We start from the raw sequence: 18,237 nt of genomic DNA on the forward strand, positions 1-18,237 counted from the left end.
AAATATTTTTCATCTTTTTTTAGTAATGAGGATTTCTATTTAATTTTGATAGTGAAAACTTTGTTTTCTGACCTTTCCCTGCCCGAAAAAAATATGAACACAATATAGTGGGAAAGGAAAAGTTATGCTGTTGATCCTCACTCTCCAACACATAAGGTCTGTATTGAAAGATGGTTCATTCATTTTTTTAAACTTTTTATTGGTCAGTTTCTCTTTATTTTCCATGTTCATTCCTCTGTTCGAGACAAACTGTTGTTATTCATGCACATTGATAACAAACCTAAAAGGGTGATAGCCTCTTGTAAGAACCATCTAATTCAAGTCATCTTTTGTCAAAGTGCATTATGTCCAAAAAATTAGAGCGGTGAAAGGAACTCAAACTGTTTTGTGGTTCTTGCATTTACTTTTCATTTTTGTATTCATTTTTCAAGGTTCCCCTTTTGAATTTCTTGTTAAGTCGGAGCTACAGTAAAAAAACCTGCTCTTTGAAAGCAACAGCATTTGCTATACAATTATCATTGCACCAAACAAAGTGCATTAATTTGCTCTTTAAATCCAGACCCTCGCTAAAAGTAGGGTTCCCACTGTATTTTTTATTTGATAAAAGACAGGTGTTAGTTTCGGGTGGGTTTATCATTTGTGTAAATTCAACAACCAGATTGAATTGAAATTGGTAGCTCTATTATGTTTTAATTTTTACTTCTTGTTCATTTATATCTAGCAATGATTGCTGCAGTGATAATAGTCCAAAAGATTCAGAAAGCTTAAGCAAAGGCAAGTTCTTTTACCCATGAAAATATATTTTATATAGTGCAATTATTGGATCAAGGTTTATTGCAATCTCATCTATACATGTTATGTGGACATATATGTTCAATTTCATGCCTACTCCATATCTATATATTTTTTATTCTTGTTCCATTAGTTGATAACTATGAAATTGAATTGATTTTTTTTCCTCTTTACTCCACTTCAGAAAATTTCCACTCTGAGCAATTGCAGCCACCGTTGTACATAGCTTTCCCTAGAAATGATGACAATTTCATTCATATACTTGAAGAAAATAAGATGCAGAAATGGAAAGATCATTTTGATGAGTATGGAAGGTAAGTTTTAAACATTTGTTGTGTTTTTATGACAAATCACTTTTTCTTCTAAGTTGCCTAGCCTTTTTCAAGAATTTAGGGGGAGGTAGAGTTAAAGTGTAATGCTGATGTAGCCACTTGAATTGGATTTTTTTTCCCTATAAGCTCAGTTTTTTATTCTCTCCATTCTCTCATCATTAACCTCTTGACAGTGATGTCCGAGCGGAACTTGGGCAAAACAGAAAAATTTTATATTTGTGTTTTGATTATTATACTTTAAGCACTATTTTTACAAAAAAAAAAAATAGTGTTTTCTTTTCCATGAAGCCTGAATTGAGCTTATCTTTTTTATTGATATAATGCACAACAACAAAGAAAAAATATTCCCATTTTTGGTGCATTTTTCTGAAATAAGTTACACCGTCAAGGGCAATGGTTCCCAACCGGGGGTGCGGTAGAGCATTTTCGGGGATGCGAGATGGAAAAAACATTACAACCTGTTGTTGATTAATTATTCAGGAAAATTAAAATGATGATAAAAATTGAATTTTTCAATTCATAAAAATAATATGAGTCATAACAATATTTTGATGCCTCGCCTCATCTACTGACTTCTGCTTGCAGAAATGTGTCATACAAATTTTTGCGTTGTAAAAGTTTCTTTCTCGATTAGCAATCATATTTTTTCCATTATGGTTGAGAACTATTTCGGGGTTTGTTTACATTCGTACCTCATGTTGCTAGCATGTTGTGCTTAGCTTTAATACTGTCGTGAACACACATAGCAGGTAAAACGTCAAAAAATTCAGTCAAGTGTCAAAGAAACATTAAATTATAGTTGTTGTGGTTGGAATTGATAAGTGAAGAACTATTAAATTAATCTTTTCTTCCAAATCTCAAAAAATATTAAAAAATAGTTACTGTTTTTAGCTTTGTTTTTGAATTAATTTAAACAAATGAAGCCAAAATTAAATATTAGCCATAGCCGAAAGACACTAAACAATAAGTGAAAGAATTCGCAGAAATTAATTATTGGATAATAAATGTAATCAATTACAAAAAAAAACCACCCCTGAATTTTCTAACAGATAAAAAATGTATTTTCCAATGGGGTACGGGAAGGTAAGTTGTGAAACTGCTCTGCGGGTGCAGGAAGGAAAAAGGTTGGAAACCACTGGTCAAGGTATTAATTTTTTGTTGTTCTTATACGTACACTTTTTAAGGTTAATCTTTGTTTTATTTGCTTAAAACAGAGGTATATCATGCTACAGGACAAATAAAACTCGCCGTCTCATTATAAATGGCATACCGACCAAACTACGCTCTGAAATTTGGATGCTATATTCTGGTGCAATCAACGAGGTATTATTCATTGTTTTTAGTTGTCGTTTTTTTGCCCCAGTTTCATTACACACGTTGATTATACTGTTTCTCTATAGTACATATGTATTTATGATTATAATATTATTTACCTCACAAAGGGGTCTTTATGATTATTATATTATTTACCTCACGAAGGAGTCATTTTGGGGCCGCCTACGGTCTTATCAGTTTACTCTCTCCACAAAAACAATTTTGTGGTACTAAAGGGATCATTAATTTCAAAATGAAGCATAGTCTCCTGTTATTATATGTTGAAAAGTTTTGATTGGTTATTCGTTTTTTTTTTCTTTTTGGGAAATTCTTGTGAATTCACTTCGGCATTTCATTACCTTTTAATAATTTTGCCTTTTGGTAACAAATTATGGCATTGCATAGTATTGTGAAAATTAGGCTCTTATATGGCACTCTAATATGGTTGTTATATTTTGCTGCTTAATTATCTCACAGCTTGCTGTCCATCCTGGTTATTACACGTATCTTGTTCAGCAAAGTCGAGGTAAACAGTCTTTTTCTACGGATGAAATAGAAAGAGATTTACATCGTTCTTTGCCTGAACACCCAGCCTTTCAGTCTCAAATAGGTATTGACACTCTCCGTCGAGTCCTCACTGCATATGCTTGGAGGAATCCTAGTGTAGGTGAGCATTTCAGTTTATTTTACTCAAAAGGTGTCTGAATAGTTATGCATATTCAAACAACTTTCGGTATCATTCTTCTATGTATGTACTGTAGTGGGCTGTGTCATGCTGTAATCTTTGTTCTGTTTACAAGAAATATTTGGGAGAAATGATATCTGTTGTTTCTAAAGCCATTTCTAAGGGCAGACTGCCCAGCAAAGATTATATAATATTGGCTAAATTTTTTATATCATTCTCAGGGCACCCACTCCCACTCGAATGTGAAAAAATTCTGTGAAGCACAATATGCATATTATACAAATTTGAATGGCAAACATAAATTTTTTTTTTACTTCCCGTATCTACTTCTGAGAAACATGATCAAGTCATATATCTGTTCTAGGTTATTGCCAAGCCATGAACATAGTTAGTTCAGTCTTCTTGTTGTACACATCTGAAGAGGAAGCTTTCTGGCTATTAGTTGCTGTATGCGAGCGTTTATTACCAGATTATTTTAACACTAAAGTTGTGGGTGCTCTGATTGACCAAGGTAACTAACTTGATTTATCACTATTCAAAATTTCAAGAGATATCAAATAATAATACAGTCAATGCTTGTTACTATGACCCCATGTTATAGTGACCGTTCCATTATGAAGAACGATAGGATAAGTTCCTTTTTTTCACATAATGACTATCTTATATGCTTTTCCTTTTGATACAAAAATCATCCAATACCATTCAGTTTTCAATGGAACAATGAGAGTCATTATAATAAACGTAGTCAGTAATAATAATAATTAAAGTCAATATAGATCATTATTTGTACTGATAATAATTGGACATTTTGGATAAACACAGTTCTTATGGCACTGTTTCTCGGCCAGGGTTCCCCATCTATACACTGCTAAGGCTTCTGCTGAAAATAGCAATGACTAATAGTGACAAATAGTTCTGGATAACGTTTTCAGTGTGTAGAGGGATTCCCTTAGCAGGGATATTATTTCAAGAATTTTGCAAGGATAGAAAGATTGAGAAATACTTCCTTATGGAATAAAAGCTTACTACACCGGATTAGCAATCATTCACCGTTTCAATGAATGGCAATATTCTAAAAATAGCATAATGTCTCCAAAAAAATAACATGCCACAAATATATATATAAATATGTTGGGGAAATATGTTGAGACTTATCCAAAGATGATGCCACTCTCTGCTATTACTATGACGGTTTCAACAGCCGGCTGATATGAAGACAAATCCAGGAAAGAAAATTCAGCTGGCCTTGCAGAGAATCAAACCGGTTTGATTCTTGAATTTTCTTTCCTGGATTTATCTTTGCATCAGTTAGCCTCTGGCCAAAACTACAGGAGCAAAATAGATTTGTGGATTCAGAGACATTGAGATTAATCTCAATGTCTCTGAATCCAGTTATTTCTTTTTCATCAAAAATGGAAAGGGAAAAAACTCTTTTTAGAAATTATCGGGATAGCACCTGTGCATGACATAATGCAACAGCCTAGACTTGTTTCTCAATTCACTTTAAACAGAAACCATTCATCTGAGAAAATTCATCTGAACCAACTAAATCAATAGTAAATTGTAAATAGTAATAATTAGTCCAAGATAAAAAAAAGTGAAAGAAGGTGTGAGGTTATTGTGGAAGTCTACTTTGGACAGGTTTTCTGAAAAAAATGGAGAGTATTGAGAAGTGTTATTTTATAACCATATTCAGTAAAGCCACTCTATTCTAACACTTCTGGGACTTACATATCCCTTATCTGGGAGAAAGTGTACCATGGATAGGAGAATTATATTTTCAAAAATCCTTTTTCAAAATTTAAGGTATTTGAGAGACAGTACATAGTGAAGTACATCCCTAACTTCACTATCCATTAGACTTATGACGGGAGGGGAAGCTCACTCAAAATTAGTGTCTTCTCAGAAACGAATAAATGTTTGTTAGTTAAAGTATGATTTTTTGAAATTAAAACTTTTTAGGTTGTTGAAAGGGAAAAATAATAAAAATGATAATGAAAAATTTTTCTGCAGCTAAAATAACTGTTAAAAATGTGGACGTATGAGAAAACCTTTGTGTATTTTCACATTTTTGTAAATTGCCTATAATAGGCTAATCAATCCTACATTAGTCTCATTCATGGTACTTGATATTTATATGTATGTTTCTTGATCTCCAGGTGTTTTAGAAAATTTAACAAAGGAATATCTTCCTGAAATTCATGCCAAACTAGTCCCTTTTGGTGTTTTATCAATGATTTCACTTTCATGGTTTCTCACTATATTTTTAAGGTAAGGGAATTTCAATTATTAGCAATTGAAACATAAAAAAAAACCTATTTTTATGTGCATAATTTTCTAAAATGATGAAGAAAAACAAAAGTGTGACATCAATTTTTTTAATTATTTTTCAGTGTAATGAATTATGAAGCTGCTGTAAATATATTAGATTGTTTTTTCTATGATGGCGCCAAGGTATGTCCTGTTAAGTTGCATATTGGAAAACATTTGAAATTTTTCAACATATAACTAGTTTTGAAAAGATAGTAGCTTCTCAGGTCATTTTGCTGCTGTGAGTTTTCTGTCATCTTTTTGCTAGTTTGACCCTCTCAGATGCATTTAAGAAATATCTCATTGAAAGACTTTTATTTCAACATTTAAGAGCCCAGAGATTTTTGGTTCAATTTATTATTTTTTTGCCATTTGTTCTTTTTTCCATTTGGGGCCGTTCAAGTATTACGTCATCATCGATGGGGGAGTTTCAGATTTGCTGACTTTTGACAAGGGGGAGTGGGGGTTTGGATAATACTTACGTCATCAGCCACCCTTTGTGAAAATATGAGTTAGGATTCAGAGGGGCAGAGCTGATGACGAAATTTTGCTGACAAGGGGTGGGGGGGGGGGAGGTCAAAAATGGCTAAAAATTTGCTTTGTAATACTTGAATGGACCCTTACAGTACAGTTCTTTTTTGTATCTTAATTTCTCTGAACTGGAATTTATTATTTTTCTTCCGTAAAAAAAAAAAAAAAGAAGAAAAAAAGCTATATACAGTTGGTCCAGTTTATACATTTATTTTCTCAAACTTTTTGTTCCATTGACCCATTCTTTAGGATTTTTTTTCTCATCGCCCCCCCCCCAACTCAAGCAAACCCATTGGATCCTATGTTATACCTGTAGTTCCTATGGCCCCCAGAGAATGATAATGCTCACTTTGGGAAATATCTGGTCCAGTTCAGTTGAATATTAATGGTTACAGCTTATATATTTATAAAATTTTAAATTGAATGGGGTATTCACAATTATGTGGAAAGCACCTTGATCACGAAATCACGACATAATTGTATTAAAACTAAAAGCTAATAGGGGCTGCTGGAATGATTTTGTATTTATTAATATAATATTTCAGTATTACAACATAATTTTTCCTAACCATGCCAGGTGGTGTTTCAAGTCGCTCTGACCATTCTTGAAGCAAACAAAGAAGAACTACTAGACTGCCATGATGATGGAGAGGCAATGACGATACTGAGCAACTACTTGAGCAGCGTTGTACAGACCTATGAACCATCTTCATTTATCTCTTACATGGATCCAGATAAAAGAGTGAGAAATGTTTATTTCATCAATTTTTGCTCAAAGTATCGGTGAGTAGTAATGTTAGTCAAAGCTCTGTGTTAAGGTTTTATTATTTAATTTAATATTTAATCTATCATTAAATATAGAAAGTGGATATCCACCAACTTATCAATGAAGCATATTCAAAGTACAGAGTTATCACCAGTGCTACTATTGACAGTTTGAGGATGAAAGAACGACTTCATGTAGTTCAGGTGTGTTTTTCAGCATGCATATTCATCATGCCATTTTCTTTTAATTATAAATTTATGTATTATCATTTTTTTTCCACAGGGGAACTCATCAAAAAATATATTTCCCTACCGTTAGTACATTATATTTTAATAAATCAATTATCGCAGGTGTGTTCAACCTTTCTACACCTACAGGCTGATGAAAATAGTAATATTTTACTGACCAGCTGATGCTAAGACAGAAATTAAAGACCAATATAGATGACATTTTATCTTATGATATAAAATTACACTTTTGGTTAGTGCGACATCTACTGCTGCTTTACTGTTGGAAAAAAAATGATGTACTAGACTGCAGCACTGTTTCTGGGAGATGAAGTAATGCATTCATACTCATTTGATTTCTCTGTTTGGTTTTTATACTTACATGGGTAGAAAAAAATGTAGCCCAGGTCAGTAAGATTTACTCCTCTACAATACTAAAGCAGAACTGTCTGAAGTTTGATACTGCTTAGTCCTTGTCAAACGTCTTTCCTGACATAGAGGTTTAACAGGAATGGTATCAAAAATAACTGCAAAAATCACATTGTTGTTTCTGGAATTACCCAACAGAGTTGTTAGTGCACCACCCTCTTCGTAAGAGATATAAAGGGAAAAAAACTGTATGATATAGTTGTTCGGAATTGGCACTGCAGGTCCCAGTTTAATTAGTTTTCATGTACAGAAAATGACCATGGTGCAACAAAAACATAAAGCAGGCAGACCTACAACTGCTAATAGTCAGTACTGACATAACATGAAAATTCAAACATTTACCATCTTCACTTCAAAATATGGAAGACAGATTGCAGTACCAGAAAGAAAGAGAAACAAACAACTCACAACATACACTTCGAACACACTTTCCCATATCTTCCGATTCATTAGAAACTCTACAGAAGAATATAGACGAAGTGCATGTATGGTTAAGTAGTAGTAGTGGTGTAACAAAAAATGATCCAATGACATGGGTTGGAAAAAAAGAAAACTAAGAAGAAAAATCTTCATGCTTACCCATGACAGTGTACCCAAATAAACTACGCCAATTTGGTGAAGGTTTGTGTTTTATGAAAATTCAGTAACCACTGTTTGAAAAATTCTGGATTAACCTTTAAAAAGAGCACTGTATTTGTGACATTTCAGTTGCTCTGAGGGTCTAAAGTTGCAATATTTAGCGCTAATCTAGGAATTAAAGGGTACCGTGTGAAAAACAAATCATCGTAACGAGTCTGCAGTTTTACATTTTTTTGAACTATCGATGTGAATTTTAATCCATATCAGTGCATGTAATAATGAAAAATATATATTTATCTGCTGTTTGTCGCACTTTAACTTCATTATGAACATTAAAATGGAAAATTAAATTGTTCCCTTACTTTTTGTGTGCTACAGAACTTAGAAGATGCCTCGAAAAAGAATGTGATACGTAGTGTTTTCTATGATGATGTAGTGAAATCTGCTTTTACAAAAGAAGAGGTGGCTGTAGTTTACTCATTATTTAAAGTAAGTTATCTATGGTGCACTCATGCTATTTTTCTCTGCTCTAAATACATCTTGTACTAGATTTCAGAAACTCCAGATCATGTGCATATGTCCCAAGAAAAGCATGTGTTTTTTGCATTACATTCTTTGGAAGGGCAGATGGCAAATTTTAAAGATTAAAAAAAAAGAATTTTATCAAGTTGTTGTATTAAAATCCTAGTTCCTGCCAGTGTTTCTTCGAAGCTGCATGTGTGTGTGCAACCATGCAGGGTGCAAAAAGAAACATTCATCTCAGTGCACAGAAAAATAACTAAATGCACCATTGGTGTGTTTGGCATATTTTCCTGTTGTGCATGTAAAAATATGTCCATACAGGCAAAATAAAAATTAAAGGAGATGTTGGTTATGACCAAGGTCTGGATGTTGACTTAAATAATCCTGAAAAATGACCATAAAAAATAGTCCAAAAACTCAAAAAAAAAAAAACATGTTGTAGAAACTTGAAAAATATGCCTTAAAAATGACAAAAAATGCTATTAAAATAACAAAACGCATTTCTTTAGAAATTGATTATGTTTGAAAATCAAGGAAAAGAATTTTTTTTTTTTATAAATTTTGGAAATCACATTTTATTGCAACATCAGATTCCATTAAAAATTTGTCAATAGAATTTTTCAAATAAAGAATTTATAATTTTTATGAATGGGTTAGGAAATTCAAAAGAGACAAAAATATAGAAATTTCTGCTTGTAAAATTTTGAGATAAACTTGTCTCAACATCAATGGATTCGATTAGGTATGTTTTTTGAAAGAAAAAAAAATCTGATTTATACCTCACAATTAATTATTCCTCTTCAGTTCAAGATTTACAGACGTTCCCATGAAGACATCAAAAAATTTTCTGAGGCAATGCTTTCCCCCCCTCCCCCAATTATTTTTTCAAATTTCATAATTTCGCCGCTGTGGTGGTCGAGTGGTTATAGTGCCGGACTCGTGATGCGAGGATCCGGGTTCGAACCCCACAGTGGTGGTCGGCTGAAGTTGGTTTTCTGTGGTTCCCAACTTCAAGGCGCAAATGCGAGCCGATCTCCCCGTTAAAAAGTCTCGCCACAGAGAGCAACAGTCCTACAACGGTAAATCATTCAATCATAACACTTCACTCATAGTTAGAAAAACTGGGGGCAGATGGCAGCACTACACATAACAAGCATTACACAAAAACAAACTTTACGTCAGGTTGCACTACACGTACACGCACATTCCCGCATGTACCGATTCGTTGGGGGGTTCCGCGGGGGAGGGGGGGTGCATGTGTGGTGTAGCAGTAGTAGGTAGGGCCTCCAAAAAATGGCTCGGGGATCCATGATGTTCTTGAGTCGGCCACCTCGTTGGGCAATTTGCCTGTTGTGGCGTTGTATTTGTATTTGTATAATAGAAAAATTGGCCTACTCTGCCTTTAGTACACCTGAAAAATTTCACTGACTTTATCGATAGCATCAATGCGCTCCATACCTTTTTGCAAGGACTGAATGGTTGAAAACAGAATGTTTTGAAATGGGATCTTTTGTATATGCTATCTGTTCTTCAATATTTTCCAGGGAAAAAAAACTTACAAAATCTTACTTCATGCAGCATTCTTATGGATCAAAATCATTCAACATGGACATGCAGATTTGAAATTTTTTCCTATGGAACATGCAAGTACTACTGTGCTTGTAATCAGTCATTTTATAGAATGAGAAAAAAAAAATGTCTCTCTCAACATCCTATATAGAATCTGGATTCCTTGAATGCACTTTCGTTTATTGTTTGGTGAAGTGGCTAGCTCTTCGAATTTGTACTGAATACTAAATTTGCCTGGAACTGATAATGCTATATTTTGCCTGTCGTCTGTAAAGGAACATACAAGTGAAGGGATGAAATTAATGTTTTTTGTTAGTTTAAGAAAAATTTTAGCATACTTTTTATTTTGAAAAATAATTCTAAAAGTAAAAAATATCCTTAAAATGCCAAAAAATGTCCTAAAACATGAAAAAATGTCTTAAAATGAAAAAAGTACTGAAAAATGCAAATGTCATTAACATACTATTGGTGATGACTGGTTATGATTCTGGGTGAGATGACCACTATTCTTAGCTGTTTAGCCAAGGCTGGAACTAGAGAGGGGCAAAGGAGGCAGCTGCTCTGGGCACCAAATTTTAAGAAGGAACAAAACATTGTTATAAAATCGTCAAATTTTGCAGTAGAGGAGGGAGCAAAGTAATATTTGCCTCCTCCCCTTACAAAAATCCTAGTTGGTTTTTATTTTATTTATTTAAATACACCAAGCTACAGGAAACAATCCACTTACAGCAAGGTAAGACATAGAAATGTGAATAAAATCAAAACAAACCAGGTAAAGTGAAATACAGATATAAAATACAAAGAATAAAAACAAACACAAATCAATGCAATATAAGTAAAATGAGGGCCTACATAAAATCACTATCAATTAAAAATAAAAACAAATAAATAAAAGCACATGACTGTTGAAATAAAATAAAGACAAAATAATTTAGCGATCACATACAAATCATTTACGGAAGATAAAATTACTCATCAATCGAAGAGAAGCTCTTTTCAAATTCACCCTTGTAAATATATTGAATTCCTCTGGTAAACTATTATGTAAAATACAAAATCTGTTTATCGCACAAGAAAGACCAATCAAGGTTCTAAATTATATGGCCTTAGTTTAGAAATTGAGAGAAATCACCTAACACAAATCATGAAATATGGGCATGATTCTGATGGGTGGTCATAGTATGAGCAAATATTGATTGAAAAAAAAAGTGTCAAAAGATTTTTCTGATGAGGCTCTGATCATGTTAGAGAACAAGTTTCAAAAATAAATTATTTCACCTAATTCCTCAGGATTTAAAGGAAGTTCATACTTTTTTTTATCAATTATATATTTTACATTATAGTTATTTTTAAAAAGCCCAAATTACAATACTTATTTCTTTCAAGGAAGAGCAGTTAACCCAGCAGTACTGGAGCGGCAACTTGGTGTGCAATACTCTCGACAAGTACGATCCTACGTTGCCTTATTATGAGCAGTGCCTCATAGATTATGATCTTTTCACTGTCTTCTTCTCCATGTTACCTCTTTGGGGTAGAGGAGAGAATAGCAACGTTTTATGTTCTAGAATATTCAAGGTAAGCATAAATTTGTCTCTTTCCTATTTTTCTGTTTTAAAATTACTGTAGAATTCTTAAATTGATGATGAAAGTTTTTTCTTAGTATCCATCAATCTCTCTTTTTTTTTTTTTTTTTCTATGTCTGGGGCAGTTGTTGGACTCCAACGATGACAACATGTTGAGCTTTTTGGATCTGATCAAGTTTTTAGCCATCATGTGCCAAAAAGATGTTGAGAGAAAGCTGAGACTATTGTACCTTTCACATTTCGTTGCCTCTGTGCCTGAAATCCAGCCAAGTGAAGCACAATCTCCCGCAGGTAATCTATTCCTTATATGCATTCATAAACATGTCTCAGAAAGAGCTCTTTGATTGCCAATGATGATAATTCACCAAGCGTAATTTAAATTTACTGCCTTGATTATTTTTTCTCTTTGTTTAGGTTAAATGCTAATTAAAATGAATGACTTTCTTAAGTCAAGCGAAAAAGACCAAAAAATGTATTTATACAATATATAAATCAATTTGAAGAACACAACATATGTTTTAACACTTGTGGGTGCTGTTTTCATGGTGGAAAACAAAGGGGTTCTACAAAAAATGCCATTCTGACCAAATTTTTAAGTTTTTTTCTACGCTTTCCATAATTATTAGAAAGCTAAAAAAAATTTTGCTATATTGCTTTGTATCAATGCAATATTCTAACATGAACATGAATTTTAACAGAGGATCTTGAGATTGCTGCAGAAGCTGAGGAATTTTTCAGTAGTTTAGAGTCTGAATCATGTCAGAATTGTGTAGGAAGTGATGAAACAACATCAGAATCCAGCAGTGGTGGAGCTGGCTCCATCTCTGGTGAGTTTAAAGTTTTGTATTTTGTATTGATTATTTTCATTCTTTGTCTTATTCCCACTCCTTCACAGAGCAATGGCTTCAATTGTTAATCTGTGAAAGAGCCAGTATGTGTGATTTGAAAGAAAGTTATTACATTATTTATCATTATTCCTAGATCGCATCTACAATTTTATTAGAATCATCATAGTGCTTTTATGTACACGGTATGGCCTGGATTGACAGAGTTTTTAATTATTCACAATACGTTTCACCTGAGGCTTATGCAGGATTAACCTTTGGAGGGGCACAAAAGGTTTGGCTTAGGAGTGAACCACAAAAATTTTCTTTTCCCAGAAATTTTGAGTTACACCCTTCAAAAAACATTTAAATTAATAGAAATTGTTTATATAGCATCTAAAAGATGTTTTGATAATTCAATTTTTCACTGAAATATTTATTAAATACTTCTAATTTTTGATCATCATGGAGGGGGAGCACAGGCTTTCCCTGAGCACCCAGCGTACATCTCTGCTTTTCACGAGTTCCTTTTTTAAAAAAGTAGGTATAACAAAACAGTTTACAGAACACTTTTGCATTACGCAAACTGATTCACAGAATGCCTTAGCCTGCAGTAAAAGTGTTATGGGGAGGTTGATGGGAGGGGGGATACAGAATATTGTAAGACTATTTTTGGAGTGTAAATTTTGTGTGCAGTAATAAAACACACTCTGGGATTTGGCTCCCATTGTTTAAGGAATGTGGTACATTGCTTTTGGTATAAAATACTGTCACCTTGTACAAATGCAAAGGTGACAACATGTAAAATGCCCACCGAGGTGGCTGAAAAAAAATCTTAAAATGTTGTTATATGTTGAAAGCTTTTTATTTTAGATGTTTCATTTCCCATAAGAACAGTAATTATAGGAATTTGCTGTGGTTGAGAAAATATGAAATGATAATTATTTTTCTCTCTAAAATTATATTTTAAAAACTTGGAATCACCTAACGAAAAATTTTAGTGTTTCAGGATGGGACTAGTGTTTCCCAAAGTGGGTGGTGTTGCCCTTGGGAGGGAGTAATGGAATGGAACTAGGAAGGGGGGCTGTAGAACTGTAGAATCAACAGATACAACACAGAATTTTATGGGTGGGTTTAGGTGAGAGAAATGTTTCTGTAAAGGAGGTGGGGGGGGGGACAATGAGACAAATAAGTTTGGTTAGGGAAAAAGCAAAAAAGCTAGGATTCAACCTCAACAATGGCATATTTTGTATTTGATATTTGAGCATCACCCATTATAATCTGCATTTTGTGCTTGTCTCTTCCCATCACCAGGTTTTAACTCTGTTTGCATCAAAGAGCTGCGTGACTGTCTGTGGAGAGCAAAGCCCACGAAAGATGACCCATTCCCATCTATGACTCAGGTATGTAATTAAAGTGTGTACCCTGGTGTTTTCTGCTAGTTTTCATCAAATATCTCAATCCTAAACCATTGATCTTAGAGGTAACTTTCAATCACAAAGAGGCTTCAAATGTTATCAAAATTTTTTAGAAGCCATTTCAGTAAAAAGTGAAGCACGCAACAGTAAAAATGTTTATTAAACCTGTGTAAGTACTAAATTATCTGTAATACACAATATCAATAGCGCAGAACTACTTGTTGTAGTAACTTGTAGTTGAGGAAGTTTGCAGCTGACAAGATAACGTCAAAAACATAACTCCCAACTAACAGCTGATTCGCGGGAAAGTATTGGAGAGAGCATCCCAACCAAATCTCCATATTACACTATCCATCTTTGCTTTAGTAATTAAATAGCCCATTAGAGATGCTGTTAGCATTTTGATTATCAATGTTTTAGTGAGCATGGGCGTTTGGACCATAGTTGTGGCAAATTATGGTATATTAAGTCTGAATAAATAAGCAAATCAAATAAAACAATGGTTTTTCATTTTAGCAAACATGTTTTGTCAATGAATTTGATAATGAAGATTGAGCATATTAATTTTTCCCCCATTTCTATCACTATGAGTGCGAGGCCCGGTGAAATAGCACCTGTCACACACCTCTAAGGACGGCTCTGCACAGACACTCATCTCATGAGAAAACTGTATTTTCGCCTTTGTTTTTTTCAAGGGATCTGATTGCAGTTTTTTGTACTTTCAGGATCAGTTTATTGAACTGTGGACATCTCTGTACAACATACTCGTGTTCGTCAGCCATCCAGAGGAACAGCAGATATACCATTCCATAGCCAAAGTTGGTCAGTTCATTTTCTAAATAAATTTATCCAAAGCGTTTGAAAAGATTTTTACATAACATTTGATTAAATTGGTTTGCTTTGCTCATCAGACGAAAATTTCAACAGAAAGTAATCAATTCTTGATGAGAGCAGGGGGGCACAGGACCAGTGCAAGCAGGATTTTCTCTAAGTGAGGAGGGAATTTTTCTTTTCTTCCCAAGGGTTTTTTTTACTGTAAAAAAAACCCACCATAATGTTGACTCAATAATAAGCAGATACACAGGCTTTCAAACTGGGGAATGAGGTATTCTACCTCCACCTTCCCGCCTATGCCAATAATGCAATTGTTATTTATGAGCAGGAGATGTGATCTTGCCATCGTCACCCCCCCCCCTCCCTTCTGTATCTGCCAATGGGCTCAAGGGAAGGGTTTTAATATCCCCCTTTCTTTGTGTAAGCCAGTGCATAGAACAGGTCCACCATGCCTGTTAACAGCACTACCTATCATTTTCCTATGATAACTTCCTGTCATGGGTGAATGCGGTTCTTTTAAACTACACTGAAGTGCCAGATAAACTGTTACACCTACCAACTATCACGTAAGTCCCCTTCGAGCATGCAGAACTTCCAGAACACAACATGGCGTGGCCTTCGCTAATGTGTGAAGGTATCCTGGAGGCAATTCACACCATAATTCTTGCAGGACCGGTCAACTTTCAGAGCCATCTGTAGCCTCATCAGGGATCCTATATCATGCCAACTACTCACATACCATACCAAGCCTCTACCAGCTTGAACAGTCTCCCGTTGACATGCAGTGTTCTAGGTGTTTTCTCCATACCCGTTCACATCCATCTGCCAGATTCAATTAAAAATGTGACTCATCAGACCAAGCAAAGTGTTTCCAGGTATCAACAGTTCGATGGAATGCTGGCAAGGCACATAGTTTTTGTCTTGCAGTCACGTGGGCCTTTGGTGTGGAAAGCCCATATCAAGAAGGGACCATTGTACAGTTCGCACTCTGCTATTTGTTGATGCCCCAACATTGAAATTTGCAGAAATTTGAGATAGTGTTGCACGTCTATCTCATGAAACAATTCTTGTCAGCTGTTGATAGCCCCTTTCCATCAGGGTCTTTTTCCGCCTGCACTTATGTCAGAGATTTTATGTTTTTTCTAGGTTCCTTATATTTACAGCACACTCTTGTAGTGGTCATGCACAAAAATCCAAACTTCATCTCTACCTTGGAAATACTGTGACCCATCTTATGAGCGCTGACTACTAAGCCATGCTCAAAGTCATTTAAATTGTAATAACCTATACCATTGTATCAGAAGAAACAAATCTAACAGCTTCCCTAGCTATCTAATGTCTAATATAGGTACTGCTGACTGTGCATTGAGTTATTTTGATCGGTTGCATTCCTCCTTTATTTGCATGTGCTTGTCTGTATCAGTTTTTCTGGCTTCTCAGTGTATTTGCTTTCTCTACCACCTCTCAAAATTTGTAATTTGTGAGGCACACTGTGTATATATATTTATTTAATACACCATTTTCCTTGGACTTGATATAACTTCGAATTTGTGCAGGCACACTACTGCTGCAGATGGGCGAACTTGGATGTACCGCGCAGAGTCTAGAGGATTTGAATCTCTCTTCCAATAGCTGTGGTGGGCTCGAGTTGAACGAAGACAAAAACTCTGTCAAAGATGTCCCCCAAAAGTCTGGAAGTCTCTCCGAAGACAGCAGCGGATCTCCATCCTGCAGTTCACAGTGTAGCGCCAGCAACAACAAAAAGCGAGACTCTCTGACAACCTCTCAGAACGAGAACCCAATGAAGAGATGGGAGATAACCTTCGATCAGTTCCATGGCACCCTCCACACCCAGCAGACTCTGATATCTTTGTTCGAGAAGCACGTTGATATCAGCAGCCAGATTGCTGAGTATAGACTGAGACGCCAGAGACAGAATGAAAACTCTTGAGAGTATTCGAATATGAGTATTCCTTACCCTTGTCTCCATATTGCTGATTGATTGAATGATTATCGATAAATTGTCTTTAGAATGATGAAACATATACTAATCAGTTCAAATGGGACGTCATTGCATCTTATTTTCATGTTGAAATCAATATCGATTTTGTTTTCTCAAGAAATGCAATATAATTTGTGTATATGTTCAGAAAGTAACCTTTATTCATTGTATTTGTATGAGCCAGAAAATATTTGTGTATGCACTTACGTCTTTTGCAAATTTGGGCTTTTTTTGTATATAATGCTATCGGTTTTATGTGTTTGTAGATTCTCCCTGAAAGAATGTTTTTATTGAGCATGATATTTGATTTTAAACATAGTCTCGAGCATGTGTTATATATAGATGCAAGTTTTTATGAGTATATCGTATCTGTTCTTTCGAATCAAAAAAAAAAAGTCACGTTTTTATTTTTGAAAATTTATTACATTGTTCAATAATAATTTGTTTTTAATGATGTAACAAACTGTTCGTGCTGAACCAGTGCCTGTGATACCGCATTTGCTGTCTATTATTTGTAAATCTCTCATGTCAAGTGGTTTTAGAAGTTGTTAATATGTTTACATAGTCCATACGTGAAGGACAGTTGAAAAATTCAAATTTAGAAATGTCTTTTCTTTCCTTTCTCCCGATTCCTGTTTGTCCAACTTATTTTTTTATCTGGGCTCCTTAACCCATTTGCATCACTGCTCTAAATTCACTATTCATAAATCTGATGTGCTCAACTCGTTTTTCACCATATCAAATAGCTGCCCAGTATCCCATATTTTTCAGGAAGTCTACCGAATTTCTACTCAAATACCAATACAAAGGTGACATTGATATGCCAATACAAAGGTGGCTATGATACAAAGGCTACAAAAGGCAAAATGCCAAATGAGGTGGCTGAAAAAATTATGCTCGTAAAATATATGGATGTCAAATATAACCAAAATACAACCCAATATAAAAGCATACATCACAAAAAAAAAAAAAGAACAAAAAGTTAATACTATAAGTCGTCCAGAAAGTAATGACAGATTGCATATTCCCGCCGAGCAGGTCACAAAATCTTCGTCATGTAAGGTCAAGTATCCCCAACTATTTTCTTTAGTTCTCTGTGAGTATTTGGCGCAAAATTTATTTTTTGCGGATTTTGTACTAATTTGAAATGAACTTTCTGATTAAAAATCCTGCCGACTGTGAAGTGCAGAGTTTTATTAAATTCTTAAATGCTCAAGAAATGAATCCTGCGGAAATTCATTGTAGAATAAAGGAAGTGTAGGGCGATACATTAATGAATGAAAGAAATGTGAGAAGATGGTGTGTAAGGACGAATTAATGTCGCATCAGATCTATATGAAAGTCTTCCCTAGTCTTTATTCTCTGAAGTTCCCAACTATGATATCAAAATTTATTCAAAACGAAACCTTTACGTACAAGTTTAATACCAAATTTCATAGGGTTTGGTAAAGAAAAGGTGAAACTACAGTATATGAACTTATATGAATTAGTTGATCCCAGTCAAATTAATTATATGTTAC

At 34.4% G+C, this 18,237-nt stretch overlaps 1 protein-coding gene across 2 annotated transcripts in view; it reads left to right on the forward strand.

Annotated features, from left to right (window-relative positions):
- The window catches only part of Tbc1d8-9 (TBC1 domain family member 8/9), a 41,336-nt gene extending 23,660 nt beyond the window's left edge, over positions 1 to 17,676 (forward strand). Inside the window, exons 13-28 of one of the 2 annotated variants that reach the window (XM_089255423.1) lie at positions 722 to 774; positions 977 to 1,106; positions 2,339 to 2,447; positions 2,916 to 3,105; positions 3,488 to 3,634; positions 5,283 to 5,394; positions 5,517 to 5,577; positions 6,542 to 6,706; positions 6,826 to 6,933; positions 8,344 to 8,454; positions 11,443 to 11,631; positions 11,765 to 11,930; positions 12,338 to 12,466; positions 13,778 to 13,866; positions 14,607 to 14,703; positions 16,272 to 17,676. In XM_089255423.1, the coding sequence (XP_089111549.1) occupies positions 722 to 774; positions 977 to 1,106; positions 2,339 to 2,447; positions 2,916 to 3,105; positions 3,488 to 3,634; positions 5,283 to 5,394; positions 5,517 to 5,577; positions 6,542 to 6,706; positions 6,826 to 6,933; positions 8,344 to 8,454; positions 11,443 to 11,631; positions 11,765 to 11,930; positions 12,338 to 12,466; positions 13,778 to 13,866; positions 14,607 to 14,703; positions 16,272 to 16,666 (2,251 nt within the window). In that variant the 3' untranslated portion in view covers positions 16,667 to 17,676. The remainder of the gene's footprint in view (positions 1 to 721; positions 775 to 976; positions 1,107 to 2,338; positions 2,448 to 2,915; positions 3,106 to 3,487; positions 3,635 to 5,282; positions 5,395 to 5,516; positions 5,578 to 6,541; positions 6,707 to 6,825; positions 6,934 to 8,343; positions 8,455 to 11,442; positions 11,632 to 11,764; positions 11,931 to 12,337; positions 12,467 to 13,777; positions 13,867 to 14,606; positions 14,704 to 16,271) is intronic. The other variant, XM_089255422.1, reaches the window with a different exon arrangement.
- The last annotated feature ends 561 nt before the right edge of the window (positions 17,677 to 18,237 follow it).

This window comes from Pholcus phalangioides, unplaced genomic scaffold (assembly GCF_987345545.1).
Source record: "Pholcus phalangioides strain wild (caught in Gottingen) unplaced genomic scaffold, Ppha-v1.0 ptg000042l_1, whole genome shotgun sequence".
Classification (NCBI taxonomy): Eukaryota; Metazoa; Arthropoda; class Arachnida; order Araneae; family Pholcidae; genus Pholcus; species Pholcus phalangioides.